Source organism: Chiloscyllium punctatum, chromosome 7 (genome assembly GCF_047496795.1).
Source record: "Chiloscyllium punctatum isolate Juve2018m chromosome 7, sChiPun1.3, whole genome shotgun sequence".
NCBI lineage: Eukaryota > Metazoa > Chordata > Chondrichthyes > Orectolobiformes > Hemiscylliidae > Chiloscyllium > Chiloscyllium punctatum.
The window spans coordinates 37,719,553-37,740,840 of NC_092745.1; the positions used below are offsets into that span (position 1 = coordinate 37,719,553).

At 46.9% G+C, this 21,288-nt stretch overlaps 2 protein-coding genes across 7 annotated transcripts in view; one reads left to right on the forward strand and one right to left on the reverse strand.

Moving 5' to 3' along the window:
- Positions 1–911: 911 nt before the first annotated feature.
- Positions 912–11,657, forward strand: LOC140479596 (uncharacterized). The gene is made up of 2 exons (XM_072573421.1): positions 912–1,089; positions 10,252–11,657. The coding sequence occupies exons 1-2, from the start codon at positions 939–941 to the stop codon at positions 10,599–10,601; spliced, it is 501 nt and encodes a 166-aa protein (XP_072429522.1). The 5' UTR covers positions 912–938; the 3' UTR covers positions 10,602–11,657.
- A 1,007-nt stretch (positions 11,658–12,664) lies between these two features.
- Positions 12,665–21,288, reverse strand: part of LOC140479597 (retinoic acid receptor RXR-gamma-A-like) — a 334,953-nt gene continuing 326,329 nt past the window's right edge. For 5 of the 6 annotated variants that reach the window (XM_072573426.1, XM_072573422.1, XM_072573424.1 and 2 more), the window contains 2 exons: positions 20,668–20,773; positions 12,665–18,418 (listed from right to left, as the gene is read on the reverse strand). In XM_072573426.1, coding sequence (XP_072429527.1) covers positions 18,271–18,418; positions 20,668–20,773 — 254 coding nt within the window. In that variant the 3' untranslated portion in view covers positions 12,665–18,270. The remainder of the gene's footprint in view (positions 18,419–20,667; positions 20,774–21,288) is intronic. The other variant, XM_072573423.1, reaches the window with a different exon arrangement.

Here is a 21,288-nt window from a genome sequence, read left to right on the forward strand (position 1 = left end):
GCTAGATCTGTTCAAAGTCTGTCCTGTTGAGCACAGTGATAATGCCACACAGCGTGTTGGAGGGTACTCTGAGAGTGAAGGCAGGGCTGTGTCTCCACAAGGACTGTGCTGTGGTTTACTCCTGTCGGTATTGTCAAGGGGCTTGGCGTTTGCGACAGATTAGTGAAGGCACATTCCTCTTGGTTCCTTCACTCCTTGCTGCAAGCTTGGAAGCCATGTCCTCCACGTATCCAGTGGGTGGTGATATCGAGCCACTGTGTGATGGAGATGGAAGCCCCCCCCCTCACCCCCACCCCCCCCCCCCCCCCCCACACACACACACACAGAGTCCATTGTGCCTCTGTCATGCTCATTACTCCTTCTAGTAGAGACAGATATGGATTCATCCACAGGGGTTATTAGGAGGTTTCCGTTACAACATGGAAATTTTCACCTAGAAAAGTATAACTCCATAAATTGAATTCCCGCTGCTCATACTTTGGGAATGTTGCCTCCGAGATGATTAGATTCCCTGAGCACCTCTTAATGAAAACCAATTCTGTACGTTTTTTCAATAGCAACCCCCCCCCCCCCCAAGAAATTTATGAACAAGATTTCCAATGGTGCAACTAACTGCAGAGGGGGTGCAATTAGGATTCTTTTGGTGCAGTGCTCCCTCTGAATCAGGGGAATCTTGGGGGTTCAGGTTCCACCTGCTGCAGAGGTGTGCACTGAGACTATCTGCAAGGTGGTTAGTGAGGCAGGGGGACTGGGGGGTGGGGGGCACAGCCCCTCAGCCGTGGCCAGAGCCCCAGCCCCCCGCCCCACAGCCACATGACCACACCCCCCCCATAGGACTAGCCCCGCCTCCAAGGCCCAGGCCCCGCCCCACAGCCCAGTCCCCGGGAGGTGACTCTTGAGGCAGTGGGCATTGCGGGCTGGTGGGAGGCTGCAGCAAGATGCAGGGAGCCGCGGGGGAGCTGAGGACCCTCTCGGAGGGGGACGTGGCCGCAGCCTGGGCTCTGGAGACGGCGGGTTACCCCCCGGAGGAGGCAGCCAGCCTGGCGAAGCTGCAGGACCGGCAGAGGGAGGCTGGCGAGCTGTTCTTGGGTAAGGGGAGCTGGCTGGAGTGAGTCCATCAGGGGCTCGGTTAAACCTGCAGCTCAGTGTGTGTGTGTGTGTGGCAGCGCAATCACCCTCACCTCTCCTGAGATCTGACAGCATCGGCAGGCGGCCATTCAGTCCATTGTGTCTGTACTAGCCCGAACCCCCACATTTCCTTCATTTAGGGGATAGTGTTCGGAATATTCACAGCACAGTGGGGTGGGGGGGTGGGCAGGTCTGTCTGCCCGCCCATCCTCTGGGGCAGATTGAGAAACTCCAACCATTTTAAACTAACCCTGTTTTGCAACACTTGGTCTTGTCAGTGTCTTTGGCAATTCCCATAAATACAACCACGTTTCACAGAGGCTGAGGGACTTTGCCCCCACAACACGAGTGAGTTACAGATTCCAAAGTCCCTCCAGGAAAAACACTTTTAGCAAAATTCTCATTTAACCCTTCTGCTAATCGCTCTCGATCCACACTTGCCAGGCAGCTAGGAGAAAGTGAGGACTGCAGATGCTGGAGATCAGGTTCGAGAGTGTGGGGTGCTGGAAAAGCACAGCAGGTCAGGCAGCATCCGAGGAGCAGGAGAATCGACGTTTCGGGCATGAGCCCTTCATCAGGAATGGAGCCCTTCTCCTGCTCCTCGGATGCTGCCTGACCTGCTGTGCTTTTCCAGCACCACACTTCCCAGACAGCCCCTGCCAAAGGAACTAGGTCCTCCCTATCCTCAGTGTTCTTAATGTTGAACTTTACTTCAGTCGTACTTTGAATCAAGCCGTAAGGAGTCTGCCAGTTCTGGAGGCGAGGATCTAATCTTTGACATCACAGCTATCACAGAGGTCACAGCCTGGGGTTTAATTTCACTCCTCAGTTTTTGTCGTTGGAGTTTGCCCATTTTGAAGATTGTTTGGCTTTCCACTCCCTTCCTCTGCCCAATGCTACCTCTCGTTGGATCAGGTGGCCAGAATGATAGACTGGAGACAGGGCCGGAAGTCTCTTTGTTAGGAATCCTGACCAAAAACAAATCAGTTTGGAAGGGTACGATGGTTTTAAAGCTCACCCTGTAGTGGTGAAAAGGGCAGAGTTAGTTCATGGATTTCCAACAGGAATTGGATAATGACCTGACTAATGCTGAAGAAAAGAGGCATTCGGTTGATCTTCAAGGATTCAGTGGAGACCTAGGAATGGTGAAAGGGGAGCAGCTGTATTGAAGGGGGGTCGAGTACAGCACGGAAACAGACCCTTCGGTCCAACCCGTCCATGCCGACCAGATATCCCAACCCAAGCTAGTCCCACCTGCCAGCACCCGGCCCATATCCCTCCAAACCCTTCCTATTCACATACCATTCCAGATGCCTTTTAAATGTTGCAATTGTACCAGCCTCCACCACTTCCTCTGGCAGCTCATTCCATACACGTACCACCCTCTGAATGAAAACGTTGCCTCTTGGGTCTCTTTTATATCTTTCCCCTCTCACTCTAAACCTATGCCCTCTAGCTCTGGACTGCCCCACCCCAGAGAAAGGTCTATCCATGCCCCTGATAATTTTGTAAACCTCTATAAGGTCACCCCTCAACCTCCGACACTCCAGGGAAAACTGCCCCAGCTTGTTCAGCCTCTCCCTGTAGCTCAGATCCTCCAACCCTGGCAACATCCTTGTAAATCTTTTCTGGACCCTTTCAAGTTTCACAACATCTTTCCGATAGGAAGGAGACCAGAATTGCACGCAGTATTCCAACAGTGGCCTAACCAATGTCCTGTACAGCCGCAACATGACCTCCCAACTCCTGTACTCAATACTCTGACCAATAAAGGAAAGCATACCAAATGCCTTCTTCACTATCCTATCTACCTGCGACTCCACTTTCAAGGAACTAGGAACCTGCACTCCAAGGTCTCTCTGTTCAGCAACACTCTCTAGGACCTTACCATTAAGTGTATACGTCCTGCTAAGATCTGCTTCCCCAAAATGTAGCACCTCGCATTTATCTGAATTAAACTCCATCTGACACACTTCAGCCCATTGGCCCATCTGGTCCAGATCCTGTTGTAATCTGAGGTAACCCTCTTCGCTGTCCACTGCACCTCCAATTTTAGTGTCATCTGCAAACTTACTAACTGTACCTCTTATGCTCACATCCAAATCATTTATATAAATGACAAAAAGTAGAGGACCCAGCACTGATCCTTGTGGCACTCCACTGGTCACAGGCCTCCAGTCTGAAAAACAACCCTCCACCACCACCCTCTGTCTTCTACCTTTGAGTCAGTTCTGTATCCAAATGGCTAGTTCTCCCTGTATTCCATGAGATCTAACCTTGCTAATCAGTCTCCCATGGGGAACCTTGTCGAACGCCTTACTGAAGTCCATATAGATCACATCTACTGCTCTGCCCTCATCAATCTTTTTTGTTACTTCTTCAAAATACTCAATCACGTTTGTGAGACATGATTTCCCACACACAAAGCCATGTTGACTATCCCAAATCAGTCCTTGCCTTTCCAAATACATGTACATCTGTCCCTCAGGATTCCCTCCAACAACTTGCCCACCACCGAGGTCAGGCTCACCGGTCTATAGTTCCCTGGCTTGTCCTTACCTTATAAAGGTTGTAAAATCATGAGGGGCAGGGATAGCCAAGGTCTTTTCCCCAGGTTAGGTGAGTCCAAAAGTGAGTTCTTAAACAGTGGCATCACGTTTGCCAACCTCCAGTCTTCTGGCACCTCATCTGTGATTATCGATGATCCAAATATCTCTGTAAGAGGCCCAGGAATCACTTCCTTAGCTTCCCACAGTGTACACCTGATCAGGTCCTGGGGATTTATCCACTTTTATGCATTTCAAGACATCAAGCACTCCCTCCTCTGTAATATGGACATTTTTCAAGATGTCACCATCTATTTTCCTACATTCTATATCTTCCATGTCCTTTTCCACAGTAAATACTGATGCAAAATACTCATTTAGTATCTGCCCCATCTCCTGCGGCTCCACACAAAGGCTGCCTTGCTGATCTTTGAGGGACCCTATTCTCTCCCTAGTTACCCTTTTGTCCTTAATGTATTTGTAAAACCCCTTTGGATTCTCCTTATATTGTTGTGGAGAATACACTAGGTAACGGCATGGAAACAGACCTTTCGGCCCATTGCGTCCATGCCGACCGGATTTCTTAAATTGAATAGTCCCATTTGCCTGTGTTTGGCCCCTATCCATGTTTCTGTCCAAATGTCTCTTAAATGTAGTAAATGTCCCATCCTCTACCACTTCCTCTGGCAGCTCATTCAATGCATACGCCATCCTCAGTGTAAAATAGTTGCCCCTCAGGTCCCTTTTAAATCTTTCCCCTGTCACGTTAAACTTACGCCCTCCACTTTTGGACTCACCTAACCTGGGGAAAAGACCTTGGCTATTCACCTTAACCTGCCCCTCATGATTTTACAACCTTTATAAGGTCATCTCTCACCCTCCTGTGTTCCAAGGAAAGAAATCCCAACTATCCAGCCTCTCCTTACAATCCAAACCCCCCAGTCTTGGTAGCATCCTTGTTAATTTTTTTTTGCATCTTTTTCAGTTTAATAATTTCCTTCCTACAGCATTGCAGCCAGAATTGTAGGCCTTATCAATATTTTGTACAGCTGTAAAATGACGCATTGATTCTATACTCAATGCCCTGATCAATGAAAGTGAGCATGCCAATGTCTTTTTCTGTCTACCTGTGATGCCACTTTCTAGGAACTATACTTGCATCCCTAGGTCTGTTTGGCAATGCATCCCAGGGCTCTCCCATTTATTGTATAAATCCTGCCCTGGTTTGTCTTACCAAAATGCAACACTGCATTTCTCCAAACTCCATCTGCCATTCCAGGGCCCACTGGCCCAGTTAATCAAGATCCTGGTGTACTCTTAGATAACCTCCTTGACTGTCCATTACACCACCAATTTTGGTGTCAATCCTCACACTCACTCACCATGTCTCCTAAATACTCCTCCAAATTTTTTACCTCGGCTTGATTCTTTCCGAAATGCCATAGTTGTTAAAACTGGAATTCAAAAGCTCTTCTCCGTGAAAGTGACTCTGAAATGGTTTGAGGATTCTGGGTAATCCAAGATGGAGGACGGGAAAAATTTCTGGCTGTAACAGGCTGCTCCTTTTTTGAGGTATTTTAGGTGTTGGAGGTGATTTGCTCAGATTCCAGGAGCATCAATTACTATTTTCTATGCTGTTCTATTGTTTTGGAAAAAAAAATTCAAAACAACAGCACTTTTAAAAGGGAGAGGAACAGACAAAGGAAGCACATGGTGATGTCAGTGCAGGAGAGAGAGAGAGAAAGAGAAAGAAACCCACATTGCTAACTGACACAGCAGTGAACCTGTGCAGTTACTGCCTTTGCTGTTTGAATTCATGTATCGCTGGACATCGGAGGACATCTGGGAAAATTATCAAACAGTGAAATTCACAACTGATCTTGGAAGAACCTGTTTGGGTGAGGTCACAGCACAGAAACAGATAAGTGGCTATTTTACATGTGGCCTGACAGTAAGTCTGCAGTAGTGAGTAGAGTGGGTTTTTTCTTGATTATATGTTTTATTGAGAAATGTCTCTTGACTAAACTTAAAATATAAGCCATAAGTATTAATTTTACCGGAAGCATTGTAGAGGAATAAGACACTGCTATTTTCTGGGTATGTAGATTGAAAGAAGCAAAAATGGCCTTTAGTAGAGTGATATGTACTTCTTGTCGGATGTGGGAGTTTAGGGAGAGTTTATGGGTTACTGAGGATGCGAATCCTACCAGATCAAATGGATCAGTTGGAGACACAATTAGAGGCAATGGGAAATTTACAAGAGCAAAGGGATGTGATGGATGGCAATTATAGAAAGGGGGGCAAGTCTCAGATACAGTCACATAGATGGGTTAACTCCAGGAAGGGTGAGACAGGTCGGCAGCTAGAGCAGGAGTCTTTTGTGGATGTACCCATTTCAAACAGGTATGCTGTTTTGGAAGATGTAGGGGGTGATGGATTCTCAGGGGAACATAGCATGAACAGCCAAGTTTCTGGTATTGAGACTGGCTCTAATGCAATGAGGGGTACGTCGGGTTCCCAAGAGATCGATTGTATTAGGGGACTCTCTAGTCTGAGGTACAGACAGACATTTCTGTGGCCAGCAGAGAGAAAGCAGAATGGTGTGTTGCTTCCCTGGTGCCAGGATCAAGGCTATCTCAGAGAGGGTGCAGAATGTTCTCACGGGGGAGAGGGGCCAGCAGGAGGTCATTGTCCACATTGGAACCAATGACATAGGAAGGGAAAAGGTTGAGATTCTGAAGGGAGATTATAGAGAGTTAGGCAGGAATTTAAAAAGGAGGTCCTCAAGAGTAGTAATATCTGGATTACTCCCGGTGCTACGAGCTAGTGAGGGCAGGAATAGGAGGATAGAGCAGATGAATGCATGGCTGAGGAGCTGGTGTTCAGGAGAAGGATTCACATTTTTGCATCATTGGAAGCTGTTTTGGGGTAGAAGTGACCTGTACAAGAAGGACGGATTGCACCTAAATTGGAAGGGGACTAATATACTGGCAGGGAAATTTGCTAGAGCTGCTCGGGAGGATTTAAACTAGTAAGGTGGGGGGGGAGGTGGGACCCAGGGAGATAGTGAGGAAAGAGATTGATCTGAGACTGCATTTATTTCAATGCAAGGAGCCTAACAGGGAAAGCAGATGAACCCAGGGCATGGTTAGGAACATGGGACTGGGATATCATAGCAATTACAGAAACATGGCTCAGGGATAGGCAGGACTAGCAGCTTCATGTTCCAGGATAGAAAGGGAGGGAAGAGAGGAGGAGGAAAGGGATAGCATTACAGCTGTGCTGGGGGAGGATATTCCCCGAAATACATCCAGGGAAGTTATTTGGGTGGAACTGAGAAATACAAAAGGGATGATCACCTTATTGGGATTGTATTATAGACCCCCTAAGAGTCAGAGGGAAATTGAGAAACAAATTTGTAAGAAGATCTCAGTTATCTCTAAGAATAATAGGATAGTTATGGTAGGGGATTTTAACTTTCCAAACATCAACTGGGACTGCCATAGTGTTAAAGGTTTAGATGGAGAGGAATTTGTTAAGTGTGTACAAGACAATTTTCTGATTCAGTATGTGGATGTACCTACTAGAGAAGGTGCAAAACTTGACCTACTCTTGGGAAATAAGGCAGGGCAGGTGACTGAGGTGTCAGTGGGGGAGCATTTTGGGACCAGCGACCATAATTCTATTCGTTTTAAAATAGTGATGGAAAAGGATAGACCAGATCTAAAAGTTGAAGTTCTAAATTGGAGAAAGGCCAATTTTGACGGTATTAGGCAAGAACTTTCGAAAGCAGATTGGGGGCAGATGTTCGCGGGTAAAGGGACGGCTAGAAAATGGGAAGCCTTCAGAAATGAGATAACAAGAATCCAGGCAAAGTATATTCCTGTTTGGGTGAAAGAAAAGGCTGGTAGGTATAGGGAATGCTGGATGACTAAAGAAATTGAGGGTTTGGTTAAGAAATTGAAGGAAGCGTATATCAGGTAAAAACAGGATAGATCAAGTGAATCCTTAGAAGAGTATAAAGGCAGTAGGAGTATACTTATGAGAGAAATCAGGAGGGCAAAAAGGGGACATGAGATAGCTTTGGCAAATAGAATTAAGGAGAATCCAAAGAGTTTTTACAAATATATTAAGTCCAAAAGGGTAACTAGGGAGAGAATAGGGCCCCTCAAAGATCAGCAAGGCGGCCTTTGTGTGGAGCCACAGGAAGTGGGGGTGATATTAAATGAGTATTTTACATCAGTATTTACTGTGGAAAAGGATATGGAAGATATAGAATATGGGAAAACAGATGGTGACATCTTGAAAAATGTCCATATTACAGAGGACAAAGTGCTGGATGTCTTGAAACACACAAAAGTGGATAAATCCCCAGGACCTGATCAGGTGTACACTGTGGGAAGCTAGGGAAGTGATTGCTGGGCCTCTTGCTGAGATATTTCTATCATCGATAGTCACAGGTGAGGTGCTGGAAGACTGGAGGTTGGCAAACGTTGTGCCATTGTTTAAGAAGGGCGGTAAAGACAAGCCAGGGAACTATAGACCAGTGAGCCTGACCTCAGTGGTGGGCAAGTTGTTGGAGGGAATCCTGAGGGACAGATGTACATGTATTTGGAAAGGCAAGGACTGATTAGGGACAGTCAACATGGCTTTATGCATGAGAAATAATGTTTCACAAACTTGATTGAGTTTTTTAAAGAAATAACAAAGAAGATTGATGAGGGCAGAGCAGTAGATGTGATCTATATGGACTTCAGTAAGGTGTTCAACAAGGTTCCCTATGGGAGACTGATTAGCAAGGTTAGATCTCATGGAACACAGGGAGAACTAGCCATTTGGATACAGAACTGACTCAAAGGTAGAAGACAGAGGGTGGTGGTGGAGGGTTTTTCAGACTGGAGGCCCGTGACCAGTGGAGTGCCACAAGGATCGGTGCTGGGCCCTCTACTTTTCATCATTTATATAAATGATTTGGATGTGAGCATAAGAGGTATAGTTAGTAAGTTTGCAGATGACACTAAAATTGGAGGTGCAGTGGACAGCAAAGAGGGTTACCTCAGATTACAACAGGATCTGGACCACATGGGCCAGTGGACTGAGAAATGGCAGATGAAGTTTAATTCAGATAAATGCGAGGTGCTGCATTTTGGGAAAGCAAATCTTAGCAGGACTTATACACTTAATGGTAAGGTCCTAGAGAGTGTTGCTGAACAAAGAGACCTTGGAGTGCAGGTTCATAGCTCCTTGAAAGTGGAGTCGCAGGTAGATAGGATAGTGAAGGCGGCGTTTGGTATGCTTTCCTTTATTGGTCAGAGTATTGAGTACAGGAGTTGGGAGGTCATGTTGCAGCTGTACAGGACATTGGTTAGGCCACTGTTGGAATATTGTGTGCAATTCTGGTCTCCTTCCTATTGGAAAGATGTTGTGAAACTTGAAAGGGTTCAGAAAAGATTTACAAGGATGTTGCCAGGATTGGAGGATTTGAGCTATAGGGAGAGGCTGGACAGGCTGGGGCTGTTTTCCCTGGAGTGTCAGAGGCTGAGGGGCGACCATATAGAGGTTTACAAAATTATGAGGGGCATGGATAGGATAAATAGACAAAGTCCCTGGGGTCGGGGAGTCCAGAACTAGAGGGCATAGGTTTAGGGTGAGAGGGGAAAGATATGAAAGAGACCTAAAGGGCAACTTTTTCACACAGAGGGTGGTACGTGTATGGAATGAGCTGCCAGAGGATGTGGTGGAGGCTGGTACCTTTTAAATGTTGTAATTGTATTTGGATGGGTATATGAATAGGAAGGGTTTGGAGGGATATGGGCCGGGTGCTGGCAGGTGGGACTCGGTCAGATTGGGATGTCTGGTCAATGCAGACGAGTTGGACTGAAGGTTCTATTTCCGTGCTGTATGAGTCGATGACTCTATCATTAAGGTGGCACAATGACTCAGTGGTTAGCACCTCTGCCTTGTGCCAGCAGTGACGTGGGTTTAAATCCAGCCTCGGGACACTGTCTGTGTGGAGTTTGTACATTCTCCCTGTATCTGCGTGGGTTTCCCCTGGATGCTCCGGTTTCCTCCCACAGTCCAAAGATGTGTGGGTTAGGGTGGATTGGCCATAGGACATGCAGGATTACAGGGAATGGGTAGGGGGTGAGTCTGGATGCTTTTTAGAGGGTTGGCATGAACTTGATGGGCCGAAAGGCCTGCTTTCACCCTGTAGGGAATTCTATGATTCTGTCATTCTGTAACTGAGTGAAATCTTTAGGAAAAAAAACAAAACTCACTGTAAGAATATTATTTATTTTGACTAACTGTGTCTTTCAACAGCCACTCTTTGTGAGAGAGTGAACCTGTTGTAAGCTGTGTCGATGAGACGAGATGATCTAAGGCTGGGAGGAGGCTCAGATGGAACAGAAACACCAAGATGGACAAATGGGGCTGAATGGCCTGTTTCTGTGCTGGACATGCAATGTATTCTGTGTAAAGACTCTGCAGAGTCCAGGCTCTAACCTGGTTCACATTAGTGGGGGGAGGGAAGTGTAGGAAATCAAACCGAAGGTGATTTATCCGATCTCTTTCCCAGGGCGTTTTGTTGACGGCCAGTTGATCGGGTTTGTGTGTGGGACCCGCTCGCTTGAGGATCACCTGACAGAGGAGTCCATGGACGTCCACGAACCCACGGGGACCACCATCTGCATTCACTCTGTGTGCGTCGACGGTGCGTGGCGACGCCGAGGAGTGGCCCTGGGCTTGCTTCGTGATTACGTGGCACGTGCTGCACGCACCCTGCCCCCTCCCAGGAGGATCTGCCTCCTCAGCCACCAGCAGTTGCTGCCCCTCTACACCAAGGCCGGCTTCACGATGCTTGGCCTTTCCTCTGTCAGCCACGGGCCCGAAGCCTGGTATGAGTGTGCCATTGAGCTGGGCACATGATACCATCCTCGCTGACTGACTGACAGCTGCCAATCCGCACTGCCCCCCCCCTCCCCCGGCTGTGCTAAACCACAACGTTTGGGGGTGGGGGGGGGGTGGGGGTAGCTGCTCTAGTTTTAAACATTCTTGACACAACTCATCCCCCTTCCCCATCCTGCAGCTACATGCCTCAGGCAGTGGCCATTCAACCATAAAAGGCACCATTCTAGGCCCCCCGCTGTGTGTGAGGGTGGGTGGGGGGGGGGGTGTACCTTTTCGTGTTTGTTCCTAATACCCCTCTCCAACAATCACCGAGCTCAGAGGCAAACGCGCACCGCTTCTGGAGACCAAATGGAGGCATGTGTCAAATGCGAAATGCGATGCAAATTATAGTGGAATAGTTCATCAGTGCCTCCGCTGCCAGGACGATCAATCAAGAATGGCCATTGGAGTGAGGCACCAGGAGGCGATCAGAACCTACACACTGTTCCCTTCAAGAGAAGGTGAGGTTTCACCTTTAAGCAGACCAGAATCACAGAATAGTTATGGTGCAGGAGGCCATTCAGCCCAGTGTGCCTTTTTCCCCATATTCCATCACTGTAATACCCTGTGTATCCTTCGTTAGCTGGACAATCAGATCAGGAGTTCAGTGAACCATTGAGACTTGCTAACTGTTTGGAATGTTAAAGGTTTTCCATGTTTCCATCCATTCAGGATCCCAAGCCCGCTGCTGCTCTGTGTTAAAACGCTGATTAATAATCAAAGTTTGTCCACAGAACACATCCATGGCCAGGCAAATTGTAAAGTGCTCCCCTACTGCTCCCACTCTGTAAATTCCTCTCTCACTCACAATTTGGCGGACTCTTTGTGCTTCTCTCCCTGTTGCCAAACTGAATAAGTAACTTTGTGCCTTTTAGGAAAGTAACCCTTACCCTCATGAAGAAATAGCTCTGCAGTCACAATAAGTAACCTGTTACCTGCTGAAATGACACGCAGCCCATAATAACAGAGTTGTGAGGCTGGGCAGTGGGAAATGGGGCATAGAGCTGTGTGGTGGGGGGAGGTGGTGCTGTCAGAATTGGGCTGTGGGGAAGGGGGGGGAGGTGAGGGAGATTTGGGGGGGGTGGGTGAGAGGGAGGAATGAGTGAGAGAGAGAGAGAGAGATGGGAGGGGTGACGTGACTAAGATATACCTACCACTTCTCTTTCTCCACACCTTCCCACCCATCTACCACCTCAGAGTGTTCAACCAAAGGCAGAGTGCAACCAGTGTTAAACCCAGTGCTGGGGGGTCAGTTTAGTTCGGATGGCTGGTTTGTGAAGCAGAGTGATGCCACGATGTGAGTCTGATTCCCATCACTGGCTGAGCTCACCATTGAAGGACTCTCCTTCTCAACCCCGCCCTTCGCTGGAGATGACTCTCTCAAGTTAAATCACCACCTGCTGTTTCCCTCAAGTGGGAATCTGGTAAGACTTTGGCACTTGACTTGACACAAAACCTGGTGCCCTAGCTCTGATTTTTAAGCCAAGTTCTGTTGCTTGATACTTTTGAATGGCCAATTGTATTAGTTACTCAAATTGGAGTTATTACTTTGGAAAGGTTTCCAGAAAATCCAGCTTAACCGTGTGCTAGACTGTTTACAACGCCTCCTCCCGAAGATCACCAGAATGAAGCGCAGCTCCAATCTGCATAAATAAATAAGTGTGGTCTGTAGTTAGTGAGCAGCTCTTGCTCTGCTGAGTAAGCAGTCACTGTTTGCATGCAGGAGTCATTCAAACCCAAATACTGTAACTAACAGACAGACACAAATAAACCTACGAAGAACTCTGAGGAAACTTCTCAACCCCAGCGTGGCGAGAATGTGGAACTTGCCCACCCTAAGACGTATTTGAGGGGCGAGAGAGATTAACACGAAGGGGAAAGAAAATGAAGTGGTGCCCCAAGGGGTTTGACACAACACTGAAATGGTCAAAAAGCTGTGCTGCACAATTCTATGGCATTCCACCCCCCTCCAGTAACTCGGCAAAAGGAACCCCTGACAGTGAACCAGGAAAACTGTACAATTACACAGCACACCACTGAGCCAGAATTGAAACAGTGTATTTACAGAGAAAACAGTTACAGACTGAAGAGTTAACACTTTCTCTCATTGCTAAAGGAGGGTTATACCAAAAGGTGCTGCAGAACAGTTCGAAGACAGAGACAGAACACACTCCTCCAAATGGGCACTTTGCGAGACAGAAGGTTGTGGTGACCCTGTTGACGGACAGTGAGTCTTAGAGCTCACTTGCAGCTTTATCTCTGATTTGTACAGTACAAAAATATAAACATTTGTTCAGCTGAGAAGGTGTGTGTGTGTGTGAGTGCATTTTATTGTGATGACCTGCACAATGACAATACAGTAAACACTCGGCAAGTTTCTAAAGGCAGTGAAGGGTGTGGAGCTGACCGGACTCCACTATCTGTACCTGTGCTGTACTGAACAAGTGTCTCTACTGACTGCTGAGTCCCTTCTCTCTCCCTCTCTCTCTATGTGTGTACACACACACATGCACACACACATTTGCATGTGTCTATATATGCATACGATATATGTATATACACACATATACAGTGCATAGTTTATTTCTTAAACAATAGAAGTCTGAGTAGCTGCTGGTAACCATGAGAATAACAGATGATACCAAAGTAAGACCCAACATTACACACCATCCTTGGAACTGGTGCAGTAAGTTCTCTGTGGAGAAATATTCTCTAAAAGAATTACTGGGAATTAAACTAGACACTATATATGTATACATTATTTTATATATATATATAATATACAGGCAATGTAGTTTAAAGAGCAATAGCACAATTACTAAAAAATAAATGTTGATGTGTAGGTGTGGAGTGACCCCCTCCCCCTGTACTGCTGCTGCAGTCAGTCGATTGTGAATGTACAGGTGGTGTGTGGTCAGGAGCTGTACCCGGTCAAAACTGGCAGCCTCCAGGAAGGTAACGGGGCACCAAAGTTACAGAGTTTTGTTCGCAGTGGATGAACGAGGTTTCCTGTGGTTGAATAGGCCTGCTGCCTGAGCTCAGGTCGGGAGGAAAGGCCACTTGGATGGGAGGGATCGGGGCTGTTGATGCTCGAGCTGAGAGCCTGCAAACCGAGGAACAGCATCATATGGAGGCTGGGGGAGGAGAGGGATACACAGGAGGCCCCTGACACTGGATGGAGACACACATTGAATCAATCCCACTTCACTGACTCCTCCAGAAGTTATTACACTGAGAAACCAGGCAGACAGGCCAGTACAGCTGATCCCCAATAATATCACTGACTTCATTCACTGGAATTATAACTGAACTTCATTTCGATGAGACCATTTCTAAACTTATCTCCTCTCGCTATGAACTACGGCAATCTAACTCTAAATCAGGTCTCAACCCACTTCTCTTCAAAATAAGCTTGGGTTTAGTGTCCCTAGTAATAAAATGGACTGATTGAGGAAGCCTTTTAAAGCCTGCAGTGTCATTTAGATTAGATTACTTACAGTGTGGAAACAGGCCCTTCGGCCCAACAAGTCCACACCGACCCACCGAAGAGCAACCCACCCAGACCCATTCCCCTACATTTACCCCTTCCCCTAACACTATGGGCAATTTAGCATGGCCAATTCACCTGACCTGCACATCTTTGGATTGTGGGAGGAAACCGGAGCACCCGGAGGAAACCCACGCAGACACGGGGAGAACGTGCAAACTCCACACAGTCAGTCGCCTGAGGCGGGAATTGAACCCAGGTCTCTGGCGCTGTGAGGCAGCAGCGCTAACCACTGTGCCACCATGCCACCCCACCACAAGTGACAGGGGCTCTAGTTCATCTGCCTGCCTTTGATCCACAATCATTCTGATCTGATAAACTGTTTGATCTCAGTCTTGAAAATGCGAACTGAACCAGAGAATCACCAGCTTTCACAGTGGAGTGTCCCAGAATTGCACTGCCCTCTGTGTTCCTCCCGGCATCACCCCTGAATGACCTCGCTCTCAACGGGAGGTTCTCGTCCTGCCCCCTTCTTCTGGACCCCTGTCAGAAGAGATAGCTCCCATTTATCTGAACTGCGTACCCAGTCCTTTTGAACGTCCCTTTCTGTACAAACACTTCACACACGAGGTGCAAGGAAAAACAAACCACACAATGTGTCATCACGCCTTGATATAATTCTGTCGTTGCTTACTTAAGGGAAGTGATGGCCTAGTGGACTGTTAACCCAGAGAGCGAGGTAACGTGCTGGTTACAAGTCCTGCCACAGCAGATGGTGGAATTTGAATTCAATAAATATCTGGAATTAAGAGTCTAAGGATGTCCACAGATCAATTGTTGGGAAAAAGTCCATCTGGTTCACTTAATGCCCTTTAGGGAAGGGAAGGGAAGGGAACAGCCATCCTTCCCTGGCTGACTCCACACCCACTCTTAACTACCCTCAGGGCAATTAGCGATGGGGAATAAATGCTAGCCTAGCCTTGTCCTATGAATGAATTTTTTAAAAAAAACCTGAGGTACAGTGTCTGCAACACATTGGAGCATTTCAGATGGGATTTGACTGATACACCGTACAACTGAAACATCATTTTCTCCCATGTGCCCCACTCTCTGTCATAAAAATCAACATCGATTCTATACTGAGTTTCCTACTTGTGCATTCACCCCTGACAGAGTCATATACCTGCACTACCAAACCTCTCTCTCTCACCTCCTCCTCACCTGGTGCCTGTGGTCACCTGTCGCTGCTAATCTGTTCCCCTCAGTTTCTGAAGAGGGAACCGCTGAGACCCCTGAAGCATTCCCAGCCCTGCTCACAATCCAAGCTGGCATGGTGTAGGTGCAGGGAATCAGGTGTGGCTGTACTGGCTCTGTGGCAGGGGAGCTCACCTTGTAAATACCATCGCATGCAAATGGCAGGGGGGGGGGTCTCAGCAAAACACCAAGGAGCTGCAGTTGTACAGTACTGCCCAGTTAAACTGCCAGAGCCCCTCAGAGTTGGGCAAGAGGCCAGACCGGACACAATAGGAAGGAAGAGGAGGAGGACGATGAAGGAGATTCCAGTCCACAAGGTAGGCTTGAATAACATTTCTGAAGAGGGTGAGGGTTAGGAGTGAGGGGGTGGGGGGCACAGTGCGAGAGTTTCTGAGTGTATTGGGCCGTGTGGTGGAGTACGGGGCAAATAAAATGACCAATGACCCGGGGGGGGGGGGGGGGGGGGGGGAGAGGAGGGTAACTGGGAACTGGGGCAGAGTGCAGCAGACAGTGCCAGTTACAGATATTAGCTGGAAGGATGCTACACCTGGACATGCAGCTGTACACATCGGAGCCAATACAGTGGGCGTGAGTGACTGAACTTTAGGCAGACTGTGGATCCCGGATGGTTGAATAGGAAATAAGACAGCAAAGCTTAAAATAAAATCCCATGATTCGCATAAACATATGATGAGTCTTAGAGAGTGCAAATGAAAATATCATTCCGAACAATTTGAAGCTACAATTCGGCTTTTTCTTTTAGTGCATTTCAAACAGCTTAGCGTTTACTTCGACACTTCTATTTACCAACAATGGGAAATACATTGATAGTCCAGAGAAACTGAGTTCAAATCCCAACTTGGCATCTTGCAAATTTGAATTCAGTTTGAAAAGGAAATCTGGAATTAATAATAGTCATTATCAGTAAAAGTGGCCTTGAAGCATGAGGGATTGTCATAAAAATGTGAGCAGTTCACAAATATCTTTGAGGGAAGGAAATCTTGTTCCAGTCCTCGCCAGCGTGTTTGACTCTCAAATGCCCCTGAAGTGTTTTAGCAAGACATGAGTTGTATCATTAGCATCTTGGGGGCAACGAAGGATGGACAATAAATGCCAACCTTGCCAGCAACACCAATATCCCCATAATTGAATAAAATGGTTTTCCATCCATTGTGCTGGGGTTATCTCCTTGAGCTGTCTATTCCAATCTCATTCTCTGGCTCTTTGCCCGTCTCCTTTTAATCCCAGCCCTTCGAATCTTTTTTCAAATTGCTTTTGAACTGAACCTTTGCGTCATTAGCTTTAGTAACCTGCTGTATGAAAGCATCACTTCACTCTTATCTGTGCTGGCCTGTACACTGGACCGTGTTGCACATAGGGAGGGGAATGGGGACCACGCTTACTTTAATGGTGAAATGTAAAATTTGGAGGAATGGTCAAAATATTGATCCTCAAACCTGAAACCAGGCCTGTCATTTGCCAGAGAGTGAGACAAGTTGAATTTGAGTCCATTTGTCACAATATCAGGTGGAATACGCACAGTCAAACCAAGAGTCACTTGGTAGCACAGAACTGGATTATCGCTAAAAGAATAGACGGATGCTGATAAAGCTTATTTTTACATCCATCAGGACAGAACTGCAAGAGTATCAAATCCCAAAGGGAACAGCCATTTAGACTACATGAGAAGAGGGTTTTGACCCATTGTCAAGTGGACTCTGAATGGTAGAAGCATTGCTGTGCCACAGCCCAACTGACAACCCATCAGCACCGTCTTCTCATGGAGTCTAAATTGCTGCTCTCTTTCAGATTTGGTATTCTTGTGTTTGGTCCTGATTAATACAAGATGAAGAGCTTCAACAATAAGCTTCGTCTTGTTTCTCTGCAATAGTCAGACCTGCGTGATTTATATGTATTGGAGGATCTGAGCTGTAGGGAGAGGCTGAACAGGCTGGGGCTGTTTTCCCTGGAGCGTCAAAGGCTGAGGGGTGACGTTATAGAGGTTTACAAAATTATGAGGGGCATGGATAGGATAAATAGGCAAAGTTTTTTTCCCTGGGGTCGGGGAGTCCAGAACTAGAGGACATAGGTTTAGGGTGAGAGGGGAAAGATATAAAAGGGACTTATGGGGCAACTTTTTCACTCAGAGGGTGGTACGTGTATGGAATGAGCTGCGAAAGGAAGTGGTGGAATTGCAACATTTAAGAGGCATCTGGATGGGTATATAAATAGGAAGGGTTTGGAGGGATATGGGCCGGGTGCTGGCAAGTGGGACTAGCTTGGGTTGGGATATCTGGTCGGCATGGACGGGTTGGACCGAAGGGTCTGTTTCCATGCTGTACATCTCTATGACTCTATAAGTACTACGCATGCTTAAAGGCCACTTTAAGATTTGATTAAGGGGGGGGGGGGGGCACTTTCCTTTAAAACAGGTTTTACACAGTAGGATCAGCCTGCTGTTCAGCTATTCTGAATGGGTGCCTGTCTGTCAGGAGCATTAGGGAGGCAATCGCTGAGTGTGCTCTCCCTGCTTTCCAGTTGTGCACACCAAGGGCTCTGTAACAGGGGCACCCATTCAGATAACCGTCCCTGTTGAGAAGCACCGCAGCAATAATAGGCAGTGAGCGATTGGAGATGAAGATGGAGGGTGTGAGAGATGTTCTGGATCCTGATTTATAAACCTGATTTATTCTTCACTGAATAGAATTTTGATCTAAAATTCTTCCAGATTGTCTCTCTTTCAAAATTCCCTGTACAAACTAACAAATAATTGCTGTACTGTGCTTGTTCAAGATACAAAATATGTGTCGTTTTACAAGTTAAGACAGACGACGCATTAATTCTATTCACACAATTAGCGAAAGTATTTACAGATTTGACGTGTAAGGGCGCTCGGGGGTCTTTCAATCATGTCATTTGGTGAGGGGCCTCCAGCATTTCCATGAGGAAGGTGTCGATGGGGGTGTCTCCAATCAACTTGAAGAAGAAGAGGTGCTCGAGACACTTGAGCCCGATCGATCGAAGGGCCGGGAGTCGTAGGAGCAGCTTCGCAAACCTGGGGAGAGAGGGGCAGGGAAAGCTCCACATCAGTAATCCTCCCAAACAGACGGTTACACCCACCCAAGCTGGCAGCCAGGGGGAGCTAGAGGGTCAGGCGCACGATTCCCTCAGCGTGTCTCTCTGGGGGAGTTTTCTCTACCTCATGCCTCGATTATCCAAACGAGACGGGCAGGGAGTATTTTGTTCGGATAACAGATTGTTCAGATGACGAATAGAGTTTTTAATGGGACCTTGAGACCTTGACCGGATCATCCAAAATTCGGCTTATTGACGTTGGCAAAATCGAGGTTGTTCTGTACTGCTGAGAAGGATGATAAACGAAATGCAGCACGGTTTTAACTGGCATGGTGGCTCAGTGGTTAGCACTGCTGCCTCACAGAGCCAGGGACCTGGGTTTGATTCCTGCCTCAAGTGACTGTGTGGAGTTTGCACGTTCTCCCCGTGTCTGCGTGGGTTTCCTCCGGGCGCTCCGGTTTCCTCCCACAGTCCAAAGATGTGCAGGTCGGGTGAATTGGCCATGCTAAAGTGCCAGTAGTGTTAGGTACATTAGTCAGGGGTAAATATAGGGTAGGGGAATGGGTCTGTGTGGGTTACACGTTGGAAGGTCAGTGTGGACTTGTTGGGCCAAAGCGCCTGTTCCCACACTGTAGGGAATTTAATCGAAACCGGCACCTTAATGAACAAGCAGTCTCAATAAACCTGCAAAAATTACATACCTCAAATAACACCAAGTTTACTGTATCATCGCAATCTCAGAGAAGTCAGTTGAGGGTGCGAGTGAGAAGGCTCTCTGCCAATAAGTTTTATTTCAGGCAGGGTTGCATTATTATTTCAGTGATTTATGCTGTAATTACAGGATGGCAGTATACTCCCTGCATTACATTTCTATTACTTAGTGTGTGCTCTGATTGAGTAGGTGAACCTATTTGATCAACTGGCATTCTCCTCGTCCCGTAGCTGCCAGCTAATAAAACGTTTGCTGCAGTCAAAAGGTTTTGAAGATGCCAAGGAGATGCCTCCTTCAGTGGTGATCCGAGAACTAGGGGGCACAGGCTCAGAATACGGAATCCGCCATCTTCCAGTCATAGAGATCTCCAGCTCTGAAAAAGGCCCTTCGGCCCTAAAGAAAGACTCTACCATGGGAGAAGGCTATCCACGATTGAGGTGAGATTCCTTCACTCAAGGGCTTGCAAATCTTTGCAGTTCTCTGCTCCAGAGAGTCACTGTTGCTCCATCGTTCAGTATATTCAAGATGTGGAGGTGCCGGTGTTGGACTGGGGTGGACAAAGCTACAAATCGCACAACACCAGGTTAGAGTCCCAACAGGTTGTACTATAACCTGGTGCTGGGTGCTTTTTAACAGCACAGTCAAGACAGAGACAGACAAGCTTTCCGATATGAGGGCGTTTAACCCAGACCCACAGCAATGTGTTTTCCTTCTAACTGGCCTCTTCAGCAAATCGGCATGGGCAATAAATGTTGACCAATCTAGATATCCAGATAGCATCAACAAATAAAATATCAAGAATACACATGCATGTACCTACAAACAGACACACAATGCTGCCCCTACAAGCAGACAGGTACACATGTACACACAGCTAAAATTAGACAGGTACACACACACACACACACACACACACACACACACACACACACACACACACAGACAGGTCCATACACACACACGTGCGCGCGCACACACACACACACAAAGGTACACATATACAAACACACGTTCAAACAGGTAAATACATACACATGCACATCCCCACAGACAGGTACATAGACACACACACACACACACACAAACTCTTCAGGGAGGGAAACCTGCCGTTTTTGCCTATCTCACCAACATTTGACTCTAGACCCACAGCAATGTGTTTCCCTAAAGTCAGGTACATATACATACAACTCCTCTCCCCACTCCCAGACAACCTCCAAACCACTTCTCCGCCCCTCCGCCCCCCCCCCCCCCCCCCCCCACACACACACACACAGAGACAGGTACACACACTTAGAGACAGGTATTCACGTACACATCTACAGATAGACAGGCACACACACCCACACACGTACAAACAGATACCCCTCCCCCACAAATGTACATACTGACATACACACATAGACACATACACCCAAACAAACAGACACACATCCACACATACATACAAACAGACATACGCCCACATATGTACAAACAGACACACATTTATACACAAATGCACAAACACAGTTCCTTACCGGCCAGGCTGGTCTGGATATTTATGCTTTGTAAAAGCTTCTAGTGATGCATAAACCTTTTCTCTCAGAGATTCCACTTCTCCTGGGTTTGATAAACCTTTTGCATCTAAACAGCATATTGAAGATATTCACTTTATGAGCATTAGCCATATAGTCAAAATACTGGTGCTTGCAATGTATTTTGCCTGAAAAAAATCAAAACCTTCATATTGTGACACAAGGTGGGTGATTTACATACATTTTAATATCATTTATTTGAGTTTAGATTTTAATCTAGTAACATCTGGGTTTTGGCCTGTGTGTCTGTAGGGGTTTAACAAGTAACATCAATAGTCATGATGATTTACTTATGAAAAATCTGAGGGAGACTCAGATGGTTTATGGAGGTTGGTGGGAACTTGTTCACATTGGGAGAGAAGTAAACAGTGCAGAGCATTAGATTTTTAGATAGAAGATTCTGGTCTCCTTCTTATCGGAAGGATGTTGTGAAGCTTCAAAGAATTCAGAAAAGATTTACAAGGATGTTGCCAGGGTTGGAGGATTTGAGCTATAGGAAGAGGCTGAACAGGCTGGGGCTGTTTTCCCTGGAGCGTCGGAGGCTGAGGGGTGACCTTATAGAGG

Bases quoted from the DNA above. Each gene is read 5' to 3' on its own strand.
- LOC140479596 (XM_072573421.1), top strand. From the start codon at position 939: ATGCAGGGAGCCGCGGGGGAGCTGAGGACCCTCTCGGAGGGGGACGTG. The intron at 1,090-10,251 runs GTAAGGGGAGCT...TCTCTTTCCCAG, and splicing joins GGCTGGCGAGCTGTTCTTGG to GGCGTTTTGTTGACGGCCAG.